Genomic DNA, 26,854 nt, shown 5'->3' on the forward strand with positions numbered 1-26,854 from the left:
CTCTGACAGCTCCTCATTACCTACTCTCAAGCAGAGGAGACGGTAATAAAGGAGCAGTTATTATACAGTGTTATTTGACCCCAAGGGGGTTTTATGCAAAATGACACACAATATAAATGACTGTTGTAAACAGAGAGTTTAATAAAGGGCTGTGTGCGAATTTACAGCCTCCCCAAGGATAATTAAAATTATTTATCTACTTACCTAGCTAGCCGTCTAAGCAGTCTATTAATTATTATCTATTATACACAGCCTGCTTTGCATGCTGCCAGAGGATTGGCTAATAACACTCTTCAGTACAGATATGCTGCAGCAAAGGGAAGGCTCAGGACAATTTCGGCCAAGCCCTGAGAGAAGTATGTCTACACTGCACACTAAGCCTGGGCTCTGACTCAAGTTTGAGCCCAAACCCTGCTTCCATCCACACACAAATCCACCAAGTGTTCAGGAGCCAGGTCCTAGGACCCTCCTTGGGGGAATGGGTCAGAGCCTGAGTCCTGCTGTGACTCAGGTCCAAGCACTGTAATTTTGCAGCGTTGATGCAGCTCAAGCCGCTGAGCCAAGTCAGAAGGTCTGAGCGGGGCAGTATGGACGTTAGCTCGGCTGGGAGACCTGGGTCTAGCACTTGTAAACCCAGGTTTACTATGAAGTGTGGACACTCGAGCTGGGAAACAGTGTAGGTAGGTAACTATGAGCAACATCACATGTGTAAATACTGGAACAATGGATTTCTAAAGACCCCTCTGCTTTCCTGATCCTCCAACTTTTTGCAAACTGGCCTGGGACAGCCTGGAGTTCTGGCTCCATTGTGTCATTTTCCGACTCATTCTGCTGCTGAGAGAAACTCATAGCATAATGTGTGTGGGAGGGGTGGGGGGGAGAAGAGAATGACCCTCTGCTACACCTACATTTCCACTCCAGGCAGGAACTGCCTCCCTCCTTGCAGCAGGTGCGTCCCAAAGCGTTTTACAAATTGGTGATGCAAAACTACACATAGGCATCACTTTTCTTACCAGCCGGAAAAGTAGCCTCACTGGGGCAGAAGGCAACAGCTTATGCTAGCAGTTCAGAACCCCCTATTCACGCCAGACTGCAGGGGACCTCGGCCCAGCCAGATGCCATTCCCTAGGCTGGAATCTGGGCAGCAAACAGCGTCACTAACCCCCACAGCTGGATAACACACCAGGGTTCCCTGTGGGCCAAGCAACCTCAGCGGGGCTCCTCTCCGTGCTTGGGGAGAACTCCCCAAGACTTGACAGTATGTGCCATTACAGCGCATGTTCCCACCCACTCTCTGGGGCAGTCAGAAAGGGCCCAGCCTGGGGCAGCCAGTGCTGCCACTCCTCCTCCCCATGCCAAGCAGATAGCAGCAAGCGGCTGCTGGGTGCCTGGCTTCACAAGGCTCATCACACTCCCATCGACTCTCGGAGGGCAGTGCCAGGAGAACAAAGGGGGTCTGCTCCTGAACTCACCCAGCGAAGCAGAGGACACTGAGCAGGGGGCTGCCGTGACAAGACCCAGGAATACCACCTATTCCCAAGAGATTTATGGACCAAAGCAATGGAGATTAATAGCCAGAGAAGGCTCCAGGGCTGGGGTAATTGACTTAATAGTGACTCATTGAAGAAGGGAGGAGAGAGGAAGAGGCCTGTGGAGCAGCTCCTGGTGTGCCAGGGTGCGGGCTGCTGCTGTGTGTCTCCCCGCCCAGCCCCTTTGCTTGGCAAGGCACTGTGTTAGGGGCCCGGGGGAGGGAGGCAGCGGCTCTCCTGCAGCCTGTCGCAGAGCTACCTGTTCCTCTCTATTTATTAGCATTACAAAACAATCATCAGTTCAGAGGCGTAAGGCTCCTCTCCGCACATAAAGAGACGTCAGGGGGCTCCAGCAAGTGGATACTTAACATTGTTTTATCAGCTTAATAAACCTGGCAGCTGCTGCCAGAACCTCCTCGCTGGCCTCAAGCCCTCCCCATTTGGGAAAGTAGCTGGGACAGGGAGAACGACAGGGCTGGAGTTGCCCTCACAGCTACTAGCCAGCACAAGGGCTGGTACCTCATGGACAGGGAGAGTCAGCGCAGGGGCTTTTGTGCTGGCACAAGACTTCAACGCTGGAAGTTGTTCTGGCAGAAGCCTGCCAAACAGCTGGTCAGGAGAAGGGAATCCAGCTGCCTGTATCTACTGCAGGCAAAGCGAGGTGCCAGCCCACGAACCTACCCAATAATCACCCTTGGGTTTGCTGCCCCTGCCCTGCTCCTCTGCCAAGGTGGACTCCCAGTGCCGCTGCTGTTCTCAGCAGCCATGTACTCCAAGGCTAATGCCAAGCAGTTCTGCTGCTCTCCTGTGCGGGGTAGGCAGTGCAACGACATTTGGCAATGCCAACAGGCTAGGCCCATGGCTCTGGAGCTACTGAGATTCCTGTTCAAACCCACATTCCCCAGTGCCTGTTACGCGCCAAAGCCAAAGAGCAGGATCCACTGCCAAACAGGCCCACCCCAGCCAACTACACAGCACTGACACATAGTGCAAACCCCAGGTGAGCCACAGTAACTCTAGAGACGTACCCAGACTCTGTGCAGATCTCTGCAGAGGCGTGTCCAGATGCCCTGCCAAAGGGTCCTGTATGAGAGAACCCAGCCATACTGACAGTCCCGCATTGGGTGCTGCTCTTGGCATAGCCAGATGACAAATACTGATGAAAGAGATTCAACAAACTGGCACGCACCACAGGAACTGCCTTTCTTGAAATCCTGCCTCCTCCCCAGACAGACATATCCCGGCCTCCCCACACCCACATGGGTACTCCTCTCCTGCATCTCTCCCCACACCCAGGCATTCCTGACCTCCTCACCTGTGCCCCAGTCCTGATAACCCTGACCCCTGCACTTCCACCCGCTCCACTGAAACACACTCCCCCTCTGCCACCTGAGCTTCTCCTGGGCACCCCTGACTTCTGTGCCTGTGCCCCAGCCACAATAACCCTGACTCTGGCACCTACCCAGTGCTGTCCTCTGCACCTCCAATGCCACCCATGTCACTGCCTAGATCTCTCTACCACTACCTTCCGCACACAGAGACCTGACAGTGACACACCTCTCGCTGGCTCAGCCCCCTGTGGCTATTGTCAGTCCCTGGGGCCTGTTCCCGGGCAATGGACATGTCTGCCCTGCAATCAGCGTGACTGCAACTTGTTTAGACACACCCGAGCGACATCAAAGCTAGCCTGAGTAACAGCAGCAGCTGGAAGCACAGGCAAGCATCCCAAGGACAATCCTGCCCAGAACCCTGGGTACACACGTGATCAAGCTGTGAGCCCATGGCACCACCCCTGCCACCGCAGCTACCCTGCTCTTGGTACTTAAGAGAGCTTTGATCTAGCTAGATGGAAGGTAGCTGGGGCATGCCTACATGTGCTGCAATCACACCACCTGATTGCAGTGCAGACATACCCAGTAGCCCCAAGAACTCACTGCTGCAGCCACAGCCTCTCACTGAAAGCAGTTCTGTGCAGCTGTGACAGCAGGAGCCATCAGGCCAGCTAACCCCCTTGTCAACGTGCCCAGCACATGCACAGCCAGGCTGACAGCTGGATTCAGCAAGGAGAGAGTCAGCATCAGTGAAAGGACCCGACGAGGCACCCCAGTGGCACAGGAAGGCCAGGCAGTGCCAGAGGAGGAAGTCTGAGTGCAGGTGACAGTGTGCAGAGCTCTAGGTCTCACAGGTGGAATCAAAGCTGCCAGAGATGGGAATGGAATCTTCCCCCAAAGCTCCCTGCAGGATTGTTCCCTAGGGCATATTTATCTTTAAACGGCTCCAGTGAGAAGGAGCTTTCCCTGCTTCCCCTGGAGACTAGAACATGCTTGAACAGACTGAGCACTGGAACATGGTTCAGCCTAGATGCTCTTTAGCAAACGATTATCAGAATGTCAGCAGGCACAGGGTCTGCAAAGAGCACCATGGACCTACCAACCATACGGGCACTGGGAGAGGCACATATCCATGGCAAAGTGGGCTCTGCCCATGGAACGGGGAGGCTCTCCCAGGATGGGAAGGATCACCTGTACAGCAGAGGCTGGATTTCTTCCACAGTGTGGAGGCAGCTGGGCTGCTTTCGCAGCATGTGCCTGTTCATGTGAGAGCAGCACCATAATTAGGACCTCAATTCCTTTAACAGGATGCTGGGTTGTTTTAATTTGCTGGGGCGCCTGGCAGTGAGAGCCATTCTCCCCTCCAGCCCTGTGGTTCTCAGCACATGCCAGAGCCTGCCTTGCTTTGATTCCATACACTTACACTTCTAGTATTACAAGCTAATAAAAGCTGCTTGATCAAATTCCAGGTCCACTGCCGGCAGCAAGAGCTTCAAACCAATTAAAGCAACCTAGCGTTTCTGCAGCTGCCCGCTGCCTGCCACATGAGGGTCTCAGTGGGCCCAGGCCTGCAATGAGCAAAATGCAGAGTGTTAATAGAGGCACTTAAATGCCATGCCAGAGGGACTCTTGTAAATAAGGCCACTCGGCAGAGGTGGGTACAGCCTCTGGAGCTTGCCCTGGAGGCAGCGCCAATAAAAAAGAGATTGAATTGAATACAGCTTGCTTGGCACCAGGAACATCAGAACGGCCACACTGGGTCAGACCAATGGTCCGTCTAGCCCAGCAGCCAGTCTTTCTAAGACCAGTGCCAGGTGCTTCAGAGGAAGTGAACAGAACTGGGCAATTTATTCATTGATCCATCCCCTGTCATCTAGTCCCAGCTTCTGGCAGTCAGAGGTTTAGTGGGGGGATCCTTGGAGGAAAGCTCTGATATTTCCTATTAGCGCCCCTTGCTGCCTGCCAGGGCAAACGGTAGGCCCCATTTCCCACTTGGGGCTATTGCAGAGATTTCTGTGCAGGCCAGGTTGGCAGCAGGAATGTGCCATCTACCATTTCTTCATGGGAGACCAGAGGGGACAATTAACCCAAATAAAACAGAATGGGATTGCTGCAGAAAAAATCATACCAAGATTGGCTGGGGAAGGTGCAGCTTAGCACTTGGGCCATTCACCTCCAGAACCCAGAAATGTGCTGGAAAGCCAAAACTCTAGGGAAGGGAGGTGACGGGGCAAACTCCGTCCCCAGGGAAGGCTGGGATTAGATGCTCTTACAGGCTGCTGGCCAGGCTGAAGAATGAAATCCTCTGGCCCATGGCTCGAGCCCCATGGAGAGGAATCTGTGCCCTGACTCTAGGCCAAGGAGGATCTGAACCTGATGAGCCCCTGCCCTCATCCCCTGGTCTCTACAGACTCAGACAAGTGTCAGATATTAACTACCAAGTACAATAACTATAACAAAGCTGCTATTAACTCCTGCGTGGGAGTCGATAAAGATACCTAACAACACAGCTGGGTTTCACATTTTGCCTGCACCACCACCGTCAGCATCAATACTGCAGCACGTGTCCGCAGGCTTCTCCCTAGCGGGGACCAGCCAGGGGGAACAAGGCCCTCTGGCATCCCATAGAGAGCAGGAGCCAAAGAGAGCGGGGAACCATCAAACTCCAAGAGACACCAAAACACACGCAAAGAGGGAAAAGCAAGGGCTGAAGAGACTGTGGAGAGGTGCCTGTAACCAGCCCCAAAGCCAGAGCACCTTTAACACCTTAAACCAATAACAAGCAGAGGCTGAAGCTGCCGAGAGAAAGACTGCTGTAATGGAGACTTGACGCGCACACTTTATTTTCAAACTCTGCCTCCCTGGGTTCTCTGTGTCCTGAGGCTGCAGCAGAGCAATGACTTGGAATTCTGGTGACTGTTTGCTTGATGAGGTGTCAGAGAACAATTCTGCCAGGCATAGAAAGTTGTTGGATCTGAGTTACTGTGAAGGCAGATCAGCACAAAGGAGTTTGTTTCGTTAGGGACAATGGGCTGCTGGGTAACTTGCTGCACACACAGCCCCTCGCTTTGCGTGTTGGGAAAGGTACTATGAGATCTTCTGGGGAGCAAGCAGGAAGATGTAGGAAGGAAGAGAAAGGGTGGGGATGGAAGAGAGAGGGAGAACATGAATCCTCTTCTAGCTTCTCATTCCAAACCTGTTCTGACCCCAGACGGGTCCATGAGCAGCTCCAATGGAGCTGCAAAAGGTAGTGTTCCAGGGAAGGAGACAGCAAGCTGCCCTTAGCTTGTCTCCCTACATTTCCCTGCAGCTTCAAGTGGATTTGGAACTTTCCTGCACTTCCTGTCTTAGACAGCTGTGCTGCGTCCCATGGGAACATTTCAGTGGTAGGTGCTGCCATTGCTTGAATTAGGCCGTGAAGCACTTTTGGAGTGTGAGAGGTTACAATTCACAAGCTCTTCTCAACTCCTGGCCTGTTTTCCGCACCAGCAGGTACTGAGAAGTCTTCTGCTCTCCTTTGTGCTGGCTTTGCAGAGAAGCTGTTAAGTTTTGCACCTTGTGCCATGCTCAATCTGCCTGCTGCTTGCGAGAGGTGTGGGGTAGCACAAACGCGGGGCAGTTCCAGCAACTCATTAAAATGCAAATGAAAGAACTTTTTAATCGGTGACCAGAGAGATGTCATACCCGGCTGCTCCACTGCAGAGCTGGGGAGGGGAGAACTCTGCATCCACACGGTTAAATCTGTTTGCAGTCCTTCAGGTTCCCATTGAGAAGCAGCAGCAGCTTGCCCAATCCTACCCACCACAGGTGCAGGGATGGGAAAGAACTTGCTAAGGAGAACTGAGGCATGGAGCATGACAGCCTCCAAGGCCAGGAGAACACACCATGAGGCATGAGACTACAGCACCTCTCAGCAGCAAAAGGCAGGAGAGCAGCTGAGATTGGCTGCCTTGCACTCCAAATGCTGAGAGCACACGTTACCCCAAGAGCAGCACAGCACAAAGCGGGGCTGGGAGGAAAAGAAGCTAACAACACAGGAAACAAACAGCCAGTAAGTGGCACTGAGTGACCTGGACTGTGCATTGTAACATTCTCTCTGCCAGGAGGGTGCATGCCATACAGCAGAGCGTTTCCATGTGCCAACCAATCAGCCATGGGCCAGTGGCAGCCCTGATGTTAGCTGACATCTGGCAAATGAGTTGAGGGGTGCAGTTTTAGCCTTCAAAACGCACACTTTGTACCAGTAGCACTGATAAGAGGGGCAGACTGAATCCTGTGATGGAAACTCTGGTTTTATGGGTTAGTGTGAGAGGCAGGCTGGTTCCTGGGCTGGAAAAGGTAATTAAAACACACTGCTTTGCTCACAGCCTGGTTAGGAGCAGCCTCTTGGGCTCCAGCTGACAGCAGTACAAGGTGCCTGATATCTGCCTCCTGTCTCTGCCTCTCCAACTAAACTTCCCCCTCAAACTCAGCCCGGGCAAGATGCGGGTTAGCAGGGGCAAGGAAGGAGACCAGCCCCCCAGCTCAAGGATGCAGAGAGTAATCCATCAGTTCTCTCACCTTGGCTGTCAGGAACGTGGGAGAGGGGATGGAGAGATGAGACACTGAAACACTGTCCACTCCTCAAGACATGCCCAGGGCCCTCCCTGACCTGATTACTCACCTCCTCCTCTCTGGGAAGGCTACTCTGACCCTTACTGCTACTGCTGGCACTGGCTGAAATCACTGTACCAAGCTGAAGCAGCCCCTTGGAATGGCACTGCATTGATTCCCACAGCGATGCCATGCTGGAGCCATCGGGGACCTGCCACACTAGGTCTGCTCTTGTGCCACAGGAGTATCCTGAGGGCCCACTCTTACAGGACCACCATGCTACTACTTTGAGCTACCACCACCCTGGTGACCCAGTGCAGACTCTCAGGGGATGGCAGGACCAAGCCTCCATACAGCTCAGCATTTCAGCCCAGACTAATGCTGCATCCCCAGGGGCTCAGGGAAAATGGCAAGCGGAAGGATCCTTCGAAAGATCCCTCAGTCTCCCCTAGTCCAGACCCTGCTCCCACACGCCCAGTGAGCTGCCCAAGCCCTGGTTAAGTAGCCACCCACACTGGTCTGTGTAAGTACAGCTACAGGCCTGGCTCCCTCCCTCTCATGCTGGCTGCTTCCAGCACCAACCTCAGGATATTTATTGTCCGTTCTCTCCTAAATCACTGCTGACGGTTGGGCTGCTTGCACTCCATTACAGAAAGAGCTTGCATGGAGTCGCAGTTCCGTTTAGCTTGCAGAAAAAGAAGCCTCAGAGGAGAAACCCACCCAGGAGCTGTACAGTGCTGGACTCTGGAATGATGGACGATTATGGACCATCTGCACTTTCGGAAGGGGATAGATTTATGAGCAGCACAGACAGCTAGAAGAGTGTCCATTATTATAACTCACTGCCCTCTTCAGAGAGATTCTAATCAGGCCTCTTCTCCTGCTGCTGCCGCGAAGTCCAGCTTAAGCACTAGCAGCAAGGAAAATCAATTGTTTTTTTAAGACGCTGTTGGCAGTGGGGTCAGGAGGAGGTGGGACAGAACTTGACCCACAACACATGCTGACCAGAGGCACCTCTCCTCCCTGTAGCTAAGCACTGCTGGACATCACAGCCTTAGTGGAGCACGGCATGGGGCGAGAAGCTTTCGGAACCTCCTTGCCCCCTCCAACCTTTCCTCAGCTTCAGCCAAAAGGACATCAAGCTCTAGCTCTGAGCGCGTCAGAAGCAGAATGATCTAGAAGGCAGTGTGTGGATGTAGGAGCCAGGAGACCTGGGTCCTATTAGTGCTTCTGCCACTGTCTGGTTATGATACCTTGAGGCAAGTTGCTTCCCCACTCCGTGCCTCAGTTTCTCCATCTATAACATAGGGATAATGGTGCTGACTGCCTCCGTGAGAGCGCTTTGGCTGAAGAGTGCTATGTGAAAGCCAGTCTGCTCTCTGTGTCTGGAAAGGGTTGTTAATGGACACCATGGCAGGAGTGGATCATTGCAAAGGGCCAGTGCAGTGCACAGAAGTGCTTTCATGTTATTTAAGGACTCAAGTTTGGGGTAAGGGGTAAGAGCTTGGGATGGACACACGTTCAGAGCATGCTCTCTGGGACGGTCTCGCCACCAGAGCTGGTGGTGGGGAGAGGACGGAAATCCCAAGTGGGGGATGCAGATCAGTGCACTGTCAGCTGTGTTGGGAGCCCAGGACCAGACTAGCAAGGGGGCCAGGGGCCAGGACGGAGATGCGTTGTCACATACACCGTACTGCAGTATTTCTAACAGACCCCATTGCAGAGAAATCTCTCCCAGTACTAACCCCAGCTCTGACTTTCCCACCCTCCTCTGAACCATCACGTGAGGATGGAGAAGTTATACATGACTTTTATTTCCAGCCCAGCACCGCCTTGGTCTCTCAGACTCCAAGCCCCTTCCCCTCCCTGCTTTATTAGCATCATCTTTATTCATGCGACAGCATCTAGGATTCATTATGAGCACCTGGGAGGCTCTATAACCTCCCCTGGCTGCAGCCTGGTCCAGCCAAAGGGTGGAAGGAGCAGAATCAACGCTTTGATCTTCCAGCCCCTTCTCCCATACTGAAAATTACTGCCAATGATATTACATAGCCAACCCATAAACTCACATCACCTCTGTGGAGGTCTTCCTTCATTAAATCCTCCACTCCATAATCCAGCAATAACTGGGATCCCCCTTCCCTGACCTAAGTTCTTTGAAAACCAAATCACTGCTGTAAAGGGTGCAAACAGGAGAGGGAGAGGAGTGCACAGATTCCTTCTAACAGTTCATGCAGTGGCTGGCACCTTGCGAGACTACATGGAATGCCCTGCTGTGCTGTGAGGAGGACAAGGGTGATCCAGTGGATAGAGCGTACTTGGATTTTTAGAAAGCCTTTAACAAGGTCCCTCACTAAAGGCTCTTATGAAAACTAAGCCATCATGGAATAAGAGGGAAGATCCTTTCATGGATCAGTAACTGGTTAAAAGAGAAGAACAAAAGGGAGGAATAAATGGCCAGTTTTCACAACAGAGAGAGGTAAAGAATGGGGTCCCCCAAGGATCCATACTGGGACCAGTCCTGTTCAACATATTATAGTCATAAATGATCTGGAAAAACGGGTAAATACTGAGGTGGCAAAGTTTGCAGATGATACAAAATTACTTAAGATATTCAAGTCCAAAGCAGACTGCGAAGAGTTGCAAAGGGGTCTCACTAAATTGGGTGACTGGGCAACAAAATGGCAGATGAAATTCAACACTGATAAGTACAAAGTAATGTACATTGGAAAAAATAATCCCAACTACACATATGTAACGATGAATTCTAAATTAGCTGTTACCACTTAAGAAAGAGATCTTGGAGTCACCATGGATAGTTCTCTGAAAACTTCACCTCAATGCACAGAAGTGGTAAAAAAGACTAACAATATGTTAGGAACTATTAGGAAAAGGATAGAAAATAAGACAGAAACTACCATAATGACACTAAATAAATCCACAGTGTGCCCATACCTTGAATAGTGTGTCCAGTTCTGGTCGCCCCATCTCAAAAAGGATATAGTGGAGCTGGAAAAGGTTCAGAGACAGGCAGCAAAGATGATCAAGAGTATGGAATGGCTTCCATGGGGGAGAGACTAAAGATTAGGTTGTTCATCTCAGAAAAGAGACAACAAAGGAGGGGATATGACAGGTCTATAAAATCATGAATGGTGTGAACAAAGTGAATAGAGAAGTGTTATTTACTCTTTCCCACAATACAAAAACCAGGGGTCACCTGATTAAATTAATAGGCAGCAGGTTTAAAAAAAAAACCCATAAGGAAGTATTTCTTCACACAACACACAGTCAGTCTATGGAACTCTTTGCCAGGAGATGTTGTTAAGGCTAAAAGCATAACTGGGTTCCAAAAAGAACTAGATAAGTTCATGGAGGACAGGTCCATCGATGGCTAAGATGGTTGGGAATGTAATCCCATGCCTGCGATGTCTCTAAACCCTGACTGCCAGAAGCCAGGACAGGAAGATGGGGTGGATCACTCCTGCCCTGTTCTGTTCACTCCCCCAGAAGCATCTGGCACCAGCCACTGTCAGAGACAGGACACTGGGCTACATGGACCATTGGTCTGACCCAGAGTGGCCGTTCTTATGCTCTCACACTCCTGGGATCCCAGAAAGCTAGTCCATGGAAATTCAGCAATGTAGGTTCAGCAAGGATTGAGTTGCTAGCTATGTCTAGGGGCAGTGGGGACGGGGAGGTTGCAGCACACGTGTGCCACTGGCTGGAGGGGTTGGGCAGGCTTAGCCCATTCCTCCCCACTGGCTTTTGAGACATGGCTCTTTGTGTGCATTCCTTACACATCGACAACCTGGCCAAAGGGTTTTTCTTAGACCCTTTCTCTCACCTATGTGTGGTATTGATTTGGCCTCGTGCTATCATGCCCACACATCTTCCGGCAACTAGCAGAAGCTACTAGATCGCAGGCCCGGGTTCTCATGGGAGACTTCAATCACCCTGATATCTGCTGGGAGAGCAATGCAGTGGTGCACAGACAGACCAGGAAGTTTTTGGAACTGTAGGGGACAATTTCCTGGTGCAAGTGCTGGAGGAACCAACTAGGGGCAGAGCTCTTCTTGACCTGCTGCTCACAAACCGGGAAGAATTAGTAGGGGAAGCTAAAGTGGATGGGAACCTGGGAGGCATTGACCATGAGATGGTCGAGTTCAGGATCCTGACACAAGGAGGAAAGGAAAGCAGCAGAATATGGACCCTGGACTTCAGAAAAGCAGGCTTTGACTCCCTCAGGGAACTGATGGGCAAGATCCCCTGGGAGAATAACTTGAGGGGGAAAGGAGTCCAGGAGAGCTGGCTGTATTTTAAAGAATCCTTATTGAGGTTACAGGGACAAACCATCCCGATGTGTAGAAAGAATAGTAAATATGGCAGGCGACCAGCTTGGCTTAACAGTGAAATCCTTGCTGATCTTAAACACAAAAAAGAAGCTTACAAGAAGTGGAAGATTGGACAAATGACCAGGGATGAGTATAAAAATATTGCTCAGGCATGCAGGAGTGAAATCAGGAAGGCCAAATCACATCTGGAGTTGCAGCTAGCAAGAGATGTTAAGAGTAACAAGAAGGGTTTCTTCAGGTATATTGGCAACAAGAAGAAAGCCAAGGAAAGTGTGGGCCTCTTACTGAATGAGGGAGGCAACCTAGTGACAGAGAATGTGGAAAAAACTAATGTATTCAATACTTTTTTTGCCTCCGTCTTCACGAACAAGGTCAGCTCCCAGACTACTGCACTGGGCAACACAGCATGGGGAGGAGGTGACCAGCCCTCTGTGGAAAAAGAAGTGGTTCGGGACTATTTAGAAAAGCTGGACATGCATAAGTCCATAGGGCCGGATGCGCTGCATCCAAGAGTGCTAAAAGAGTTGGCGGATGTGATTGCAGAGCCATTGTCCATTATCTTTGAATACTCATGGCGATCCGGGGAAGTCCCGGACGACTGGAAAAAGGCTAATGTAATGCCCATCTTTAAAAAAGGGAAGGAGGAGGATCCTGAGAACTACAGGCCAGTCAGCCTCACCTCAGTCCCTGGAAAAATCATGGAGCAGGTCCTCAAGGAATCAATTCTGAAGCACTTAGAGGAGAGGAAAGTGATCAGGAACAGTCAGCATGGATTCACCAAGGGCAAGTCATGCCTCACTAATCTAATTGCCTTCTATGACGAGATAACTGGCTCTGTGGATGAAGGGAAAGCGGTGGACGTGTTGTTCCTTGACTTTAGCAAAACTTTTGACACTGTCTCCCACAGTATTCTTGTCAGCAAGTTAAAGAAGTATGGGCTGGATGAATGCACTATAAGGTGGGAAGAAAGTTGGCTAGATTGTCGAGCTCAATGGGTAGTGATCAATGGTTCCATGTCTAGTTGGCAGCCAGTATCAAGCGGAGTGCCCCAAGGGTCGGTCCTCGGGCCGGTTTTGTTCAGTATCTTCATAAATGATCTGGAGGATGGTGTGGATCGCACCCTCAGCAAGTTTGCAGATGACAGTAAACTGGGAGGAGTCGTAGATATGCTGGAGGGTAGGGATAGGATACAGAGGGACCTAGACAAATTGGAGGATTGGGCCAAAAGAAATCTGATGAGGTTCAACAAGGGCAAGTGCAGAGTCCTGCACTTAGGACGGAAGAATCCCATGCACCGCTACAGACTAGGGACCGAATGGCTCGGCAGCAGTTCTGCAGAAAAGGACCTAGGGGTGACAGCGGACGAGAAGCTGGATATGAGTCAATAGTGTGCCCTTGTTGCCAAGAAGGCCAATGGCATTTTGGGATGTATAAGTAGGGGCATTGCCAGCAGATCGAGGGACGTGATCGTTCCCCTCTATTCGACACTGGTGAGGCCTCATCTGGAGTACTGTGTCCAGTTTTGGGCCCCACACTACAAGAAGGATGTGGAAAAATTGGAGAGAGTCCAGCGGAGGGCAACAAAAATGATTAGGGGACTGGAACACATGACTTATGAGGAGAGGCTGAGGGAACTGGGATTGTTTAGTCTGCAGAAGAGAAGAATGAGGGGGGATTTGATAGCTGCTTTCAACTACCTGAAAGGGGGTTCCAAAGTGGATGGATCTAGACTATTCTCAGTAGCAGCAGATGACAGGACAAGGAGTAATGGTCTCAAGTTGCAGTGGGGGAGGTTTAGGTTGGATATTAGGAAAAGCTTTTTCACTAGGAGGGTGGTGAAACACTGGAATGCGTTACCTAGGGAGGTGGTGGAATCTCCTTCCTTAGAAGTTTTTAAGGTCAGGCTTGACAAAGCCCTGGCTGGGATGATTTAATTGGGGATCGGTCCTGCTTTGAGCAGGGGGTTGGACTAGATGACCTCCTGAGGTCCCTTCCAACCCTGATATTCTATGATCAGGGCATCCCAGTGCCTGAGGGTTACCAAGCCATCTGTCCCTTGGCAGGAGGGTCCATCTTTTCAGGACCATACCCCTAAGTGACGCCCGTGAGCTGTCTCTGTCCCTTGTGCTGCACATGGTGGCTGGGGCGCCCAACTCACCACCCTCCTGTCTCAGGGGACAGGGCCTAATTTCCCTCCACCTCTTGCTTTGTTTGCCATAAATGGCAATTTTGTCCTGACAGCAGTGGGAGCAAGCTGTGGGCCTCACTGCAATGGCCAGGTCTCAGTAAAGTTGGGGACTTTCTCCTCAGTGCCTTTGCCCTTTGATTGCCTCCCCTCCCCTTTTGGCAGGTGGACTGCATGCTCTTCCTTAGCACTACCTACCCACCCTAATTCCACAAGGAGCTAAGTGGTGGAGTGACCCGGGCCTCTCTGGACATATACAGAACATGGCTGGGGAAATCACAGCCCTGTAGTGGGTGTGTTTTGGCTGTTGGGAAGAGAGAGATGTGGGCAGAGACATTCCAGACACAATCTACAGTGATCATCCCTAATGATGCTTCATGCTGCTCACCAAAAGATCTCAGTGGTAGCCAGGCCTCCTGACTGCCCCTTCAGTATTCTAACCACTGGACAACATTGTCTTTTACTTGAAGTGCAGACAGCTGCTGTGTGAACTTCCCCAATACAGCTCTACCAATGCCCATCAAACGCAGCACTTCCCATGAGTCTCCATCCTGGTCTGCAGTCCCCTCACAGCCATGCCCAGGGGGATGCGGCCATTTTTCCTTTCTTTATGGACACACTGAGGGTGGGGGGTATAACTTTTGCTGTTGTAACATGGAGTTGTGGTAGGGAAAAGATTCACAGCAACAGCACTAGTCCCACACACTCCCTTGGACTTTTGCAAGGGATTCATCTACAAACTGATCACAAGGGCACAGAGAAGCCTCGAGTCATATCAATGGCTGCAAAGCACATGCAGGCTGCAGGAACAGGCAGGGCCCTGGTGCGCCATGCATGTGGGCAAGCACCAATGTTGCGTTCCCACTGCCTAACCTGGAGTGTTGGGCAAAGAAGCCACGTTTATCATTTTGATTTTATTTTCTGTTTGTGGCTCAGCAGTGCAGAGACTGGCCCATTGACAGCTACCTGCAAGGAGTTTGGTGATAAATCAATGCGCTTTGAGGGGGGTGGGGAAGTCAAGAGGGACAAAGGAGATAAAAGCCAGTTACAGGGGGTCAATTTGTGCAGTTGAGTCAATCAGTCAGGGGGGCAAAAGGGCCAGAGGGAGTAAATAAACTACAACCACATCAGGGAGGCTGAGTCCCCAGAGAGGCTTCACAATGGCAGACAGCAGATGGGAGACAGCAGATCATGGCTGCAGCCATAATTAGGCTTGTCCATCACCTGCACCGGAGAAGGGGCTGAAAAGCTCTTTACAGAGATTGATGTCACCTGGCACGCAGTGCCCGGCGAGGCTGGGGTTCGCCTCCACAGCTCTTACCCAGCACGCCACCTTCGCTCTCATTGTTCCCGAGATGGAGCGCTGCTTAATTCACGCTCTCCAATCAATACACCCTGTCATGTCAGCCAGGGCCATTAGTTTTACCCAAGAGAGAAAAGCAAAATAAAAAAGACAAATCATTACTTAAGAAAGTGTGAGTGAGAATCGCTCAGAGACACAGCCGAGCCCAGCGCTCCTCAACAGGCTGAATCTGCTACACGCAGGCTTCCCTGGAAAAGCAGCTGGGGCACGTGGGGTGGGCAATGGACAGCACAATGCATTTGGCTGGGGCCCTGAAGCCCATGGAGAGGACTCCTGTAGCCTGCACTGAGGCCAGATAGGAGGAAGGCTCCTTAAGGCTGGGATTTGTCTTTAACTCCCAACTAGATTCAGACAGGCAGAGGGCATCGCCAGACAGTCCATCTGGTGGCTAATGCCAGGTAGACTCAGGGAACTCTCAGACTGTGCTTTCCATTTCTTCTCAAAGCACCAAATCCTGATGTGAATGCACATGCATGTATTTGCAAATATGCCTCTGCATGAGAACATGCATCTGAGGACACCATGTGCATGGACACAAAGATTCTACGGGTCACATAAGAAAGGATTTGCAATATCTTCATTCCCCATCAAAGCTATTGCTGGAGTGGGCCTGGGCAGTGTCCCTTCCCAGAACTCCTTTCTGTCAGTAGCTACAGGTGGCCAACTGGTGGGAGACTCCAGCTAGCTCTAGCACATGTTGCTTTCACCTTCTGCTCCAAAGTCATGGTGAGGAAAGGCAGAAGCCTTAGGTACTGAGATGTGCACTGATGGAGATGTCTCCATCTCTTAGGCTGACAGTGGTCAGGATGCCTTCTCTAAAGAGGAGGAAAGCTGTGTACAATACCACCCTGCAAGAGACCTAGATTAGGAAGCAACCCCAGAATTTCTGTTTGCTGACTTGTTGGTGAGCAGGCATTTTGTGCAGGTGACACAACCAGGAGGAAGGTGCTAAGGCGTTAATGAAGGAAGGAGATTGCATTGTCAGGCTGGGAGGGAGGAACATGTCCCAGCTATAGCAGCGAAGACAGGAAAAGAGCAGCAAATTTAACTCTCCAAGGCAGAAGCCAGATTTCCATGTACAAAGCTCCTCACCCGTGTCCTTGGGAATTCTGCAGGCCAGACCCTAGGCCTTGTGTCTCGGAAACACTCCTCCAGCGGAGGCCACGTAGGCAGTCTGGCTAGTAATGCAGATGGAAATATTCCCCCAGAATACCCACACATCTCCCTGGGCTGGAGGGACAAAGTAGTCCAGGCATATACGCATTTTCAGAAGTGAGAGACTGCATCTCCCTTGCTATCAAATTACGAAACTGGTATCAGTGGGAAAGGATGGAGAATTCAGCCTGCTCCAGGCTTGCTCTGCACTGTCTCCACAGCTCCCACCGCGAGGGGCTCTTTACTGGAGAGACTGGTGAATCCAGGCAGCGTACACACAGTCCAGTTCCAGCAGCCTTCCCAAAGGAGGATTGTATCTGGGTGAGTGACAGAGCCTAGGGTGGTGAGCAGGTGGGGGAAGATACATATTGAACAACACTGGTGAATTCTCCTGAGGGTTCGTGTTTGTAACGGTTGATTAGACTATCAGGCGGCAATTACATGGTGCAGTAAAAAGATAAGTGCTCACATTGCAAGGCTCCTGCCTGTGCACTGCAGACATTCCGCCTCAGCTGCCTGTGTGATCTACCCTTGTTTCCAGGTGAAAAGGGAAAGACCTTTTCACAGGGAAGTTTGCTCACAGTTTACAAAGAATTCGCCAAGCCCGGGATTACAGAGTGGAAACCTGCTGCAGCCTGTGAATGGGCTGGCTGTGAATGAGTTGCTTCTTGCATTGTTCATGCTCTGCTGTTCAGAGACATGGAGGGCCCTTTAAAGATGTGCCCTGCAGTTCTTTCCCAAGGAGCCTTCTTTTTATTTCTCTTGAATTGGATGAAGAGGAAACACGAATGTTCAGGAAAGTTAAAGGCAGATAAAATGACGGGAGCCTGGCACTGTGCAAGTGCTGTGTGAACCTCACGCACACAGCAGGCGTGCTGCCAAGCAGGCGGATCCAGGCCTGCCGCCTACAGCTGTGGTGCTCTGTCCCTCTTCCACAGCTCTACCAATGCAAGCCGCACTATTCCGCCCTGGGTACGACCCTCTGGAGAGCTCCGCTAACGCACCTCGGTTGTAATGTGTCCCTAGGCCTCCTCAAACACTGTGCTTGGGCTAACTGTGCCTTACTTCATTAGGTGTATTCTAGGAACAGCCTAGCTGGGAGGTAAACCTGTGGCCAGACCAGGGCTGCCATGACTCACCCTTCCAACAGAGCCTGCAGGGACTCATCACTCAGGCATGCTGCTGCAGCCGTCTATCCCTGATGACCCCCCGGCACAGGTATTTCTCTGACACCCCACCCCATCCTGCAAGTTAGGCTGTGCACCAGCGCTACTCAGCCAGGAACCCTTCCACTGCTGCTCCGTGTAACAGACTCCCTAGGCTTCCAGCCTACCATTGATCTGGTTCCTGCCCCTGTCCCAGCCTTGCCTTAGTCTTGTTCCAGCCTGGTCTGTGCCCTATTCCAACCATGCTTCAGTCCTGTTATTGACCGTCTCCAGTCCTGCATCCATCTCCTGACCCCAGACCTCTGAGCTGACTCCAAACTGGCTTCAATTGTTGGCCTGCATCTGGATTCTGACAACAATACTGAGTTGGCTTGTCTACGGGTTCTGACCACAGTTCTCACCCACAGCCTGTCCCTCAACTCCAGTTTCAGCACTCCCTTCAGCCCAGCCTTGACCCTCTGGCTGGCTTCAACCATTGCACCAACCACCAGGACTACTGCCAGGAAGCAGAGCCTGACACTAGCTGTGCCCAGACACAGAGAAGACATTCCTGGCACCCCAAAGTTTACAGTGTAAATTGACATGACAGACAAAGATCGGGAGGAGGGGTTACCATCCCCATTTTACTGATGTGCAAGGGAGGTGCCGAGAGGTTAAATGCCTTGCCCAGGCTCAAGCAGAGTCTGCAGCACAGAAAGGAATGGAACCCAGAACTACTGACCCCCGCCCCCAGGGCCTTAACCACAAGAGCATCCTTCCTGCTGAAATAGATCTGCTGAGGGCTAGACAGTCTGTGGACACCTCATTTCACAGCCTGGGGAACACTATAACTGAGAGGAAATGCAGCTTTGCTCAGATCAGCTTTCCTCTTGCTCTAGCACTTTCAGGAAAGTCTATATAGTTGAGTTCTGTCTCTTCCAAGTCCCATTTGCAATTGGAAACCATGTCTCCAAGGAGTGGTTCATTAACCTCCCTTCCCCCTGGGCTGAATCCCTTCCACTCCAACCACTCTGCCATATCCATGGAAAATTCCTACTCCTCCCATAGTGGCTTCTGTTCTCTGCATCTGGAAGCAAACCTCAGTGTCCCTTCTCAGAATATTTTTTAGCATCACCTCTGTCTTTGGCCATTAACTCCACACAGGCATTTGAAGGAGGGGGGTGTACCTAGGAGTTAATGCTGTTTACGCAGAGCCAGAGATTCTTCACACACAAATTCATAAAGAGACCAGGCACTTGTTTTTGCTCTTTCCAGTTATTGCATGTAATGATGGGAGCAATGAGTGTGATTGTGGGGTGTGTAACTGACCGTGGTGCTGCACCAAGCGGTGAATATTTATTAGGCAGGGAAAGGTTTGTGACACTTCTATTACTGGATTTGGTGGAATTTCAGAGAGTTTGTGCGGAGATGAAGTAATGATTCTGTGAAATGGCATTTCCAGAACTGCATTAAAATCTATCAAAATGCCTCTCTCTCATACACCACTTGTTATCAGGTCAGAGTTTTATTTATTAAACATTTACTCTCTATTTAGATTGTGTTTTTGCAGACTTTAACAGAATCCCACCCCCTGCCACAGATGTACTAGTCACCAAAAGTAACATCACCAGTCCCAAGGCACATAACAAGGGGCCACCAACCAGTTGTGCAAGATTCTGCAGGCTATTTACATTCTTATTCTCACACTGGGGGAAAGGGGAGGAGACGGAGGGGAAAGGAGCAATGTTCCTCCCTTCCCCACAAGGACTGTGGTGGGAAGCATTTATCCTGCTGCTGGTCAGGTGGGACATGGTGTGAGAACAGGTAGAGAAAACACTCTAGAGTAGGCTACCATGGGCTGCAGCACAAGTTCAGTGGAAACAGAAGCCCTAGATGGACACAGCTTCACAGGGTGGTAAAATCCACACCCAGTTGTGAAATGAATTTGATTCTGCTGCCAAAGGTGAAGTTTGACTTGCTGTGTATGACCTTGTGTCTTTGGCCAAACTGCTTCCCCCTTTAAGTCGTTGCACTTGTCTCACTTTGTGAGACTCTACATTAGATCCTCAGACACAAACAGCACTATGAAAAGGAACAAACCAACACCCACCTGTGCAGCAAGGGCTGTGACTATTACTATCTCATTGTCTCCTGGTACTCCCCCATCTGTCAGTATTCACCTGTTGTCTTGTCTTACACCTAGACTGGAAGCTCTTTGGGCAGGGACGGTCTTCATTCTACATTCATTCAGCACATAGCACAATGGGGTCCTGGTCCATGACTATGGAATGCAGTGGACATAACATACCTGGACTTCAGCGAGGCTTTAGACACAGTCCCACAAGACATTCCGATAAGTAACTTGGAGAAATGCAGGCTCAAGAGAACTACCATTAAGTGGATACATAATTGGTTAAGCAACCGCAAACAAAGAGTAACTATTAATATAATGATGCCAGATTGGAGGGAGGTCTGAAGTGGGGTTCCACAGGGATCTGTTCTGGGTCCAGTGTTGTTTAACATCTTTATTAATGACTTGGATGTAGGAATAGGGAGCATACTGATCCAATTAGCAGATGACACAAAGCTGGCGGGAGAAGGGGTTATCAATGCTTTGGAGAATAGAACTAAAATTCAAAGGGATCTTGATAAATTGGAGAACTGGGCTATAGACAACAAAATGAATTCAACAAAGACAAATGTCACTTCAGGAAGAAAAACCAAATGCACAAATATGGAATGGGGGATAACTGGCTTGGCAACAATACTGCTGAGAAGGATCTGGGAGTTATGGTGAATCACAACCTCAACATGAGTCACCCATACGATGCTGTTGCAAAAACCCAACCAAACAAAAAAAAGACAAAAAAAACCCAACAACCGGCAAATGCAATTTTATGTTCCATTAACAGAGACAGGGCATGCAAATCACGGGAGATGATAGTACCGCTCTACTCAGCGCTGGTTAGGCCTCAGCAAGAGTACGGCGTTCAGTTTTGGTCACCAATGTATAGAAAGAATGTAGAGAAACTGGAAAGGATCCACAGGCGAGTGACAAAGATGATCATAGGGATGGAATGCCGCCATGTGAGCAAGCTGAAGGAACTGGGTATGTTTAGTTTGGAAAAGAGGAAATTAAGGGGGAGATATGATAGCGGACTTCAAATACTTGAAAGGCTGCCATAAAAGAAGATGGAGAAAAGTTATTCTCTCTTGCCACTGAGGGCTTGCCACTGGGTTCAAACTGCAGCACAGCAGATTTAGATTAAATCTCTGGAAAAACTCCCTAACTGTAAGAACAGGGGGACAATGGAACAGGCTGCCTAGGGAAGTCGTGGAAGCTCCTTTGCTGGAGGATTTCAAAAGGAGGCTGGATAGCCATCTGTCTTGAGTGGATTGGACATAACAAACCCTGCATCTTGGCAGGGGGTTAGACTAGATGGCCTTTGTGGTCCCTTCTAACTTTAGGGTTCTACGATTCTATGACTAGGTCTCCTAGGTGTTATGGTAATACAATAAATAAATACTACTCTCCTCCTCCAGATGTTGCCTGGCCCAGAGCTGACCTACCACACACAATCATGACAAGCAAGGGCTTATGGTATTTTATGATGGCCTGGATGCCTGAATGAACAATAAGTCAGATGAGAACATCCGTATTAAACAACCACCATGCATATCAGTGAGGAATGGGCTTGCAAAGGGCAGATTTCATTAACTGAATACTGCCCCAGAGAGCATCATACCCTGGGCATAGCCTCTCATCACACTCCCAGCCTCTGGCTTCTGGCAGCTGTTTCCAAAACAATATCTGAGGAGGTTTGTCTACAAAAAGCAAAAGCAGAAAGATCCTTTTATTCAGGGATCAGCCTGCACCCCCTCTTCCAGGCTGCCAGTAGCTTCCCCCCATGTTCCCCTCCTCAGATGCTTGAAGCACCCTAACACTCCCACTGACTGACACAGGCTTGCAGAGTTGTAACTGAAGGGAGAATTTGACCTTATACATGCTTCTCAGATTTGTTCCAAGCTGATTCACAGCACAGCAGCATCACAGCCTTGGAAACAAACAACTTTTACTGCTCCCAGCAACAAAGCTGTCCCTCAGGGGGAACTATGAGACTGTGGATAGTTGAGAGATCACCGAAAGAATTAATGCACAATGCACTCACATGTGCAGACACATACATATACCTCCGACCTACAACCAAAGCGATAAAGATGCAGAGAACGGAGTGCAGCCAAACAGGGTTTTGAGCGCATGCCTACACCATACACACCCCAGCCTGGAGATCTGCTGAGGTAACATGGCACTCCAGGAGTTAAGAAAGCTAGGGTTTTATGCCATCATAAAAGACACTGGTGCTGTTGTTATGGTACCCAAAGGGCCACTAGCATTCTGCCCCATGGAATCAGAGACACAAACTGCATCTGCATTCCCTTAGCTCCTCCGTCTGCTTTTCCCCGATACTGCGACACCGCTGCTAAACCCGCTTCAACTGACACCAAAAGCTCTTTCAAAGGCCTCTTGGTCCCCTTCCCCTCCACCCTTAGGACATGGGCAAGGACTGTGCTGGCCTGGGACTCAAGGGATCTGGGCTCATTTCCCTGCACTCTCAGTGCCACCTGTATAATGGGGTTCATATTTCCCTGCCTGATACTAAGGGCAAAAGAGTCAGAGAAGAACCTAGGTAAAGTATCACCCATTTGCTTCAATGGGAGTAACTTGTATCCAGCTGGGGGTAGAATCAGGCCCTCAGCTGAATTGACACGTAGGCACATGAGGGATTAAGGGCCAGATCAATATGTGAGTCTAAGGCCTTGTCTTCATCGCATAGCTAAACCGCGTTATAACTCGAGTGTTGCCCTTAACTCAAGTCCCGTCCACACATAACAGCCTGAACTCAAGCCTGGTGGTGCTTTTAAGTGGAGCTGGCAGGCCCCTCAAGGACTCTAAGCTGAGTTCTAGGCCAGCACATCACTGTGTGTACCTCATGTTCTTTCGCAGTGGGGCAGTTCTGACTGCAGCTAGGCAAACTTAGAGGAGTTAACAAGTGCAGCCACTCCATTTAACCTGGCAGTGAAGAGACAGCCTAGAAGGTGTAATTTACACCTCTCTAGCTTCTTCAGCATGTACGTTACGCCAGCTTAGGCATAGGTCCCTTCTCTGTGTGGATAGCTGGGGGAGTCGTTTACATGCCAAAGGCCAAGATGTAAGCAGGCCACTCATTTGGCATTCCACCGGACACTCCTGCCGTCCCTGGATTTGTCCCCCATTTGGACGTGGTTTTGTCTGGTGTCAGAGAGAGGATGCCATTTTGAAGAGCACGCGGCTTCACCCCTCTTGGCGTGACCTTGCATGCAAAGTCAGGCTGGTGGGAGCGAAGTGGCAAGATCCTCAAAATGGTGCCCCCCCCCATATGGAGGGGCGCCATTTTTAAGAGCGTGCCACCCTGCCCCCATGTGGCAGGTACAAAGTCACACCAGCGGCGGCAGGACGGCACGCTCTTATAAATGGCACCTCTCTATGCAGTGCAACTTGGCATACTCTGTGTGTCCGAGGTCACGCTGGCAGGAGCAGGCCCATGCCATTCCTGAAGTACTGGAATCTCCGGTATTTTGGGAATGCATGAGTGCCCACCCTACCTGGATGGGAAGTTGTCACTGGAGAACAACTAACAGGCAAGCAGATCACCCCTTTGGGGTGCTCACTGCACAGAAAGAGGCAGGTCATGTGGTGGGGGCTTTAACCAGGCTGCAATTTTATTAGTCAAATTACATCCTCGTTTTCCATCAGGGGACAGTCCAGCGCAGTCACTCACAGCCCATTTTGCCAATTCTTGGGGGCTCCCATGCAGGCAAAGCCAACCAACCAGGGGGGAGGGGAGGGTGTCTATGGACACCACATTTATTAGCTAGGATCCCTCCTCTTTTGGGGGGTTGAGGCGAGGGGGGACCTCAACCCCCTGCCAGCTCTGCCATTAAGTGCATTGATAGGGTGGATCCCCCAGAGTAGTGTCACAACCCTGGTTGGCATATACCCCCAACTTGTAAGGAGATGCTCTTGGGATGCCCTCTATGTTACCATTTTTGATCTGGAGCCCAAATCAGCGAGTTCCTACACTGGGCACCTGCGAAAAGTAGACACAACTAAATGACTTTCACCTAGGTCCAAACTGTGCCGCCAGAAAGAAGAGAACCCCAGCCTGCCTGTTGCCCAAAACCCAGTCCCTAGATTTCGCTGCGAAGGTGGTGAAAAACCCAAGCAGTCTCAGCCAGTCTGGCGGTATGGGGAAAAATTCCTTCCCAGCACCAAAGCAGTGACTAGCATAGCCCGCTGCAAGGCTGGGGGGAGAATGGGTTAACTGCTGGAAACCAGCACACAGAAGTGGGTATCCCTGAGCACAGGGCTACTATCATGGCTCCAAATCTTGTTGCAAATCCCGAGAGACTTTATGGCTCCAAATCCTGCAAGATCTCCAGCCTACCCTGGAAGTCCGACGGGGGGATGGAAATCTCACAGGACCTTATCCATCCTGTTCTTTTGTCCTCTCCCATTGTGGGAGCCTCCAACACTTACCCCTCGCTAGGCTCAGGGCCCTCAGTGCACAGGCCACACCAACACAAACCTTCGTCAGTGCCTCTGCTGGGCTACTTCAGAGGTGATGCAGAACAGGAGGTACCTAGGTGGCTGTGAGTGTAACGGAGGCTCCCTGAATCCAAGTTCATGTTACTGCCAAATGACAGGACGGGGGGTGGAAATTATACAGGCCCAGGAATCATAGAATATCAGGGTTGGAAGGGACCTCAGGAGGTCATCTAGTCCAACCCCCTGCTGAAAGCAGGACCAATCCCCAATTTTTGCTCCAGATCCCTACATGGCCCCTTCAAGGATTGAACTCACAACCCTGGGTTTAGCAGGCCAATGCTCAAACCACTGAGCTATCCCTCCCCAGGTTTGCTCCCCAACTTGCATGCTAAGCAGCCAACGAGCCTGCCACATGGGCAGGTCTCTGACTGAGCCCTGACATAGAAAATTATGTCTCAGACTGAAGCTAAGAGGCCAAAGGAATCGGTAATCCACCTACTCTGTTAAATGGGGATCTCTCTACAAACTGACGGGCAGGGCCCCATCTGCTCACTGAACCTGGGCAGCCACATTTGGGATGTACAGTCCACTCCTTTTATAAGAACCACATCCAGGACTAGCTCTAGGCACCAGCAAAGCGAACACGTGCTTGGGGGGGCACAATTCCAGGGGCGGCATTCCGGCCACCCTTTTGCTCGGGCAATTGCGCTCTCGGAGCTTGGGGTGGCAAAAATCCTAGAGCCAGCCCTGACCACATCCATCCTGGATTATTTGATTCGATTCTTACAAGCAGAGTATAGGTCAGGTATAGAAATGATTTTGTCCCAGTAGCTTGATCACTATATACGGTTCTATCAGTGATTCTTATAACCGGCGTGCATTGTATTGACACCTAGAACTGTACACAGGCAAACCTGCAGCACTGAAACAGTGCAGTGGAATGCTACATGCATAGTAACTCCCACTCCCGCGCCTTTCATTAGGGGGATGGAAAATGTCTCTGGGGCTGACTTCCCCTCTCTCAGTTCTCCTCTGTACTTGCCAGCCTGTCATGCAGGATTAGCTGTAATGAAAACCATGTGCTTTCCTAACCTCATTGTGCATCTCTCGTGTTTAGGGGCCTTGCTTTATCAGTTTTATCCTGTGTAATATTCATCACACCAGGTTATTTATGGTCCCCTCTTCAGGAAGGTATTTTTCAGGCCTGGTGAATAAAACATAAGCCTTTGCTGCTTGTCAGAGCAAATGCGGCTCCTCTGATGTCGGCCTGACGAATGGCCCTTGGTTTTCTCCAACGACTGCACTTTGAGAGAAATGTATTTGTATTTGGGTTTACTTTGGGCGGGGAGACATGAATTTTTTCTCTTTGCAATAAAAGAAACATTCACTTTATGATAAACGGTATAAAGCAAAAGTAGGAAGCCAGGCTAAAACCATCAACAGCACACACTGCGTTAAGCCATAGGCAGAGCATGGCGGTGGGGAGGGTGTGACCCATGTAGACTGCCCTAGTCATGGGGGTTTTGAATGTAGCCATAGGCTCATTCCTATCCCACCTCATGAATCTCCTTCCAGCAACAATTCCCCTCTCTGAGCAGAAAGGTGTGGGAGAGGCAGAGGGAAGAACGGAGGAGGCAAAGAGCAGGGCAGGGCAGGGCAGGGCGAGACACTACGCTAGAAAACGGACTAGATTGGAAAACCTGACCAGGGTCAGCCCAGCTCAGTGCCACTTTTGCAGCTCCTGTCATAGGCTTCATGTTTACTGCAAAATGTTCCCTTTCCCAAAAGCCTTTGAAAGCAAAATCAAAAGGTGCAGGTTGGCCTTTCCAGAGGGAAGTGTCTCCATGCTGCACAGCTGGTAATTAATGCCAGCAGGGAGCGCTCCATCCCCTTTAACTAGGAGGTTCCTTCCCTGCCACCCCCCAGCCCTCAGAAAACAATGGGACAGTGAGGGTTATATGACTGCAGTGCCCTCACTGTCATGTTAGGATTAGTCAGTAGTTGTATTTCAACAGCACGAAGGGGCCTCAAGCCAGACCAGGGTCCCCTTCAGGCGGGCACAGCCCAAACCATGGGAAGACATGATCCCTGCCCAGAGAACTTAGCATCTAAAGGATTCTAGTGTACTTTAACGTACTTACCATCTACGAGTAATAATGAATAATTAATGGCCTGATTCTGCTTCCCCTTGAGCTTCCACAGCTACACCACTGCACAGGGGCTGAGCTGGGGCTGACGACAGGAGTGTGCCCTTGCCTGAAGCCTGCAATGAGAAGGCACAGAGGTGATTCAGACTGTGCCAGTTGGGCTAGCTGGCCTTGGCTCTGCCGGTGCTGCCTTAACGGCTGCAAGGAGGAGCCGTAACTATTTCATTCATGTCATCCGAGTGTTGACCCTTGACCATGACCTGATCTTGGAAGGTTTATGCTGATGTTTAAACTACAATCTCAATGACAAGGAAAGCTAAGATGTTAAAGATGAGAATATTAAAGCTGAAATGCAAGCAGGGAAGAATAAAGTGCATCAATATTGGAAATAGGCTTTGCAGCAAGTCTGGGGACTAACAGAGCCTAGCAGTTAGCATAAAGCCTAACCAGCATATGGCTTATGTAGTC

General features: G+C 50.4%; 1 protein-coding gene across 29 annotated transcripts in view; it reads right to left on the bottom strand.

Moving 5' to 3' along the window:
- The window catches only part of RBFOX3 (RNA binding fox-1 homolog 3), a 355,830-nt gene that overhangs the window by 127,889 nt on the left and 201,087 nt on the right, over window positions 1-26,854 (bottom strand). For 17 of the 29 annotated variants that reach the window (XM_084647038.1, XM_084647023.1, XM_084647017.1 and 14 more), the window contains one exon: window positions 26,381-26,502. The exons of the other annotated variants lie outside the window; for them this stretch is intronic. Coding sequence is in view for 1 of the 17 variants with exons in the window: in XM_084647023.1 (XP_084503149.1) it covers window positions 26,381-26,383 (3 nt within the window). In the remaining 16 variants the exon portion in view is untranslated. The remainder of the gene's footprint in view (window positions 1-26,380; window positions 26,503-26,854) is intronic. 29 annotated transcript variants of the gene reach the window in all.

This window comes from Lepidochelys olivacea (assembly GCF_965140295.1).
Source record: "Lepidochelys olivacea isolate rLepOli2 genome assembly, chromosome: 14".
NCBI classification, from domain to species: Eukaryota; Metazoa; Chordata; order Testudines; family Cheloniidae; genus Lepidochelys; species Lepidochelys olivacea.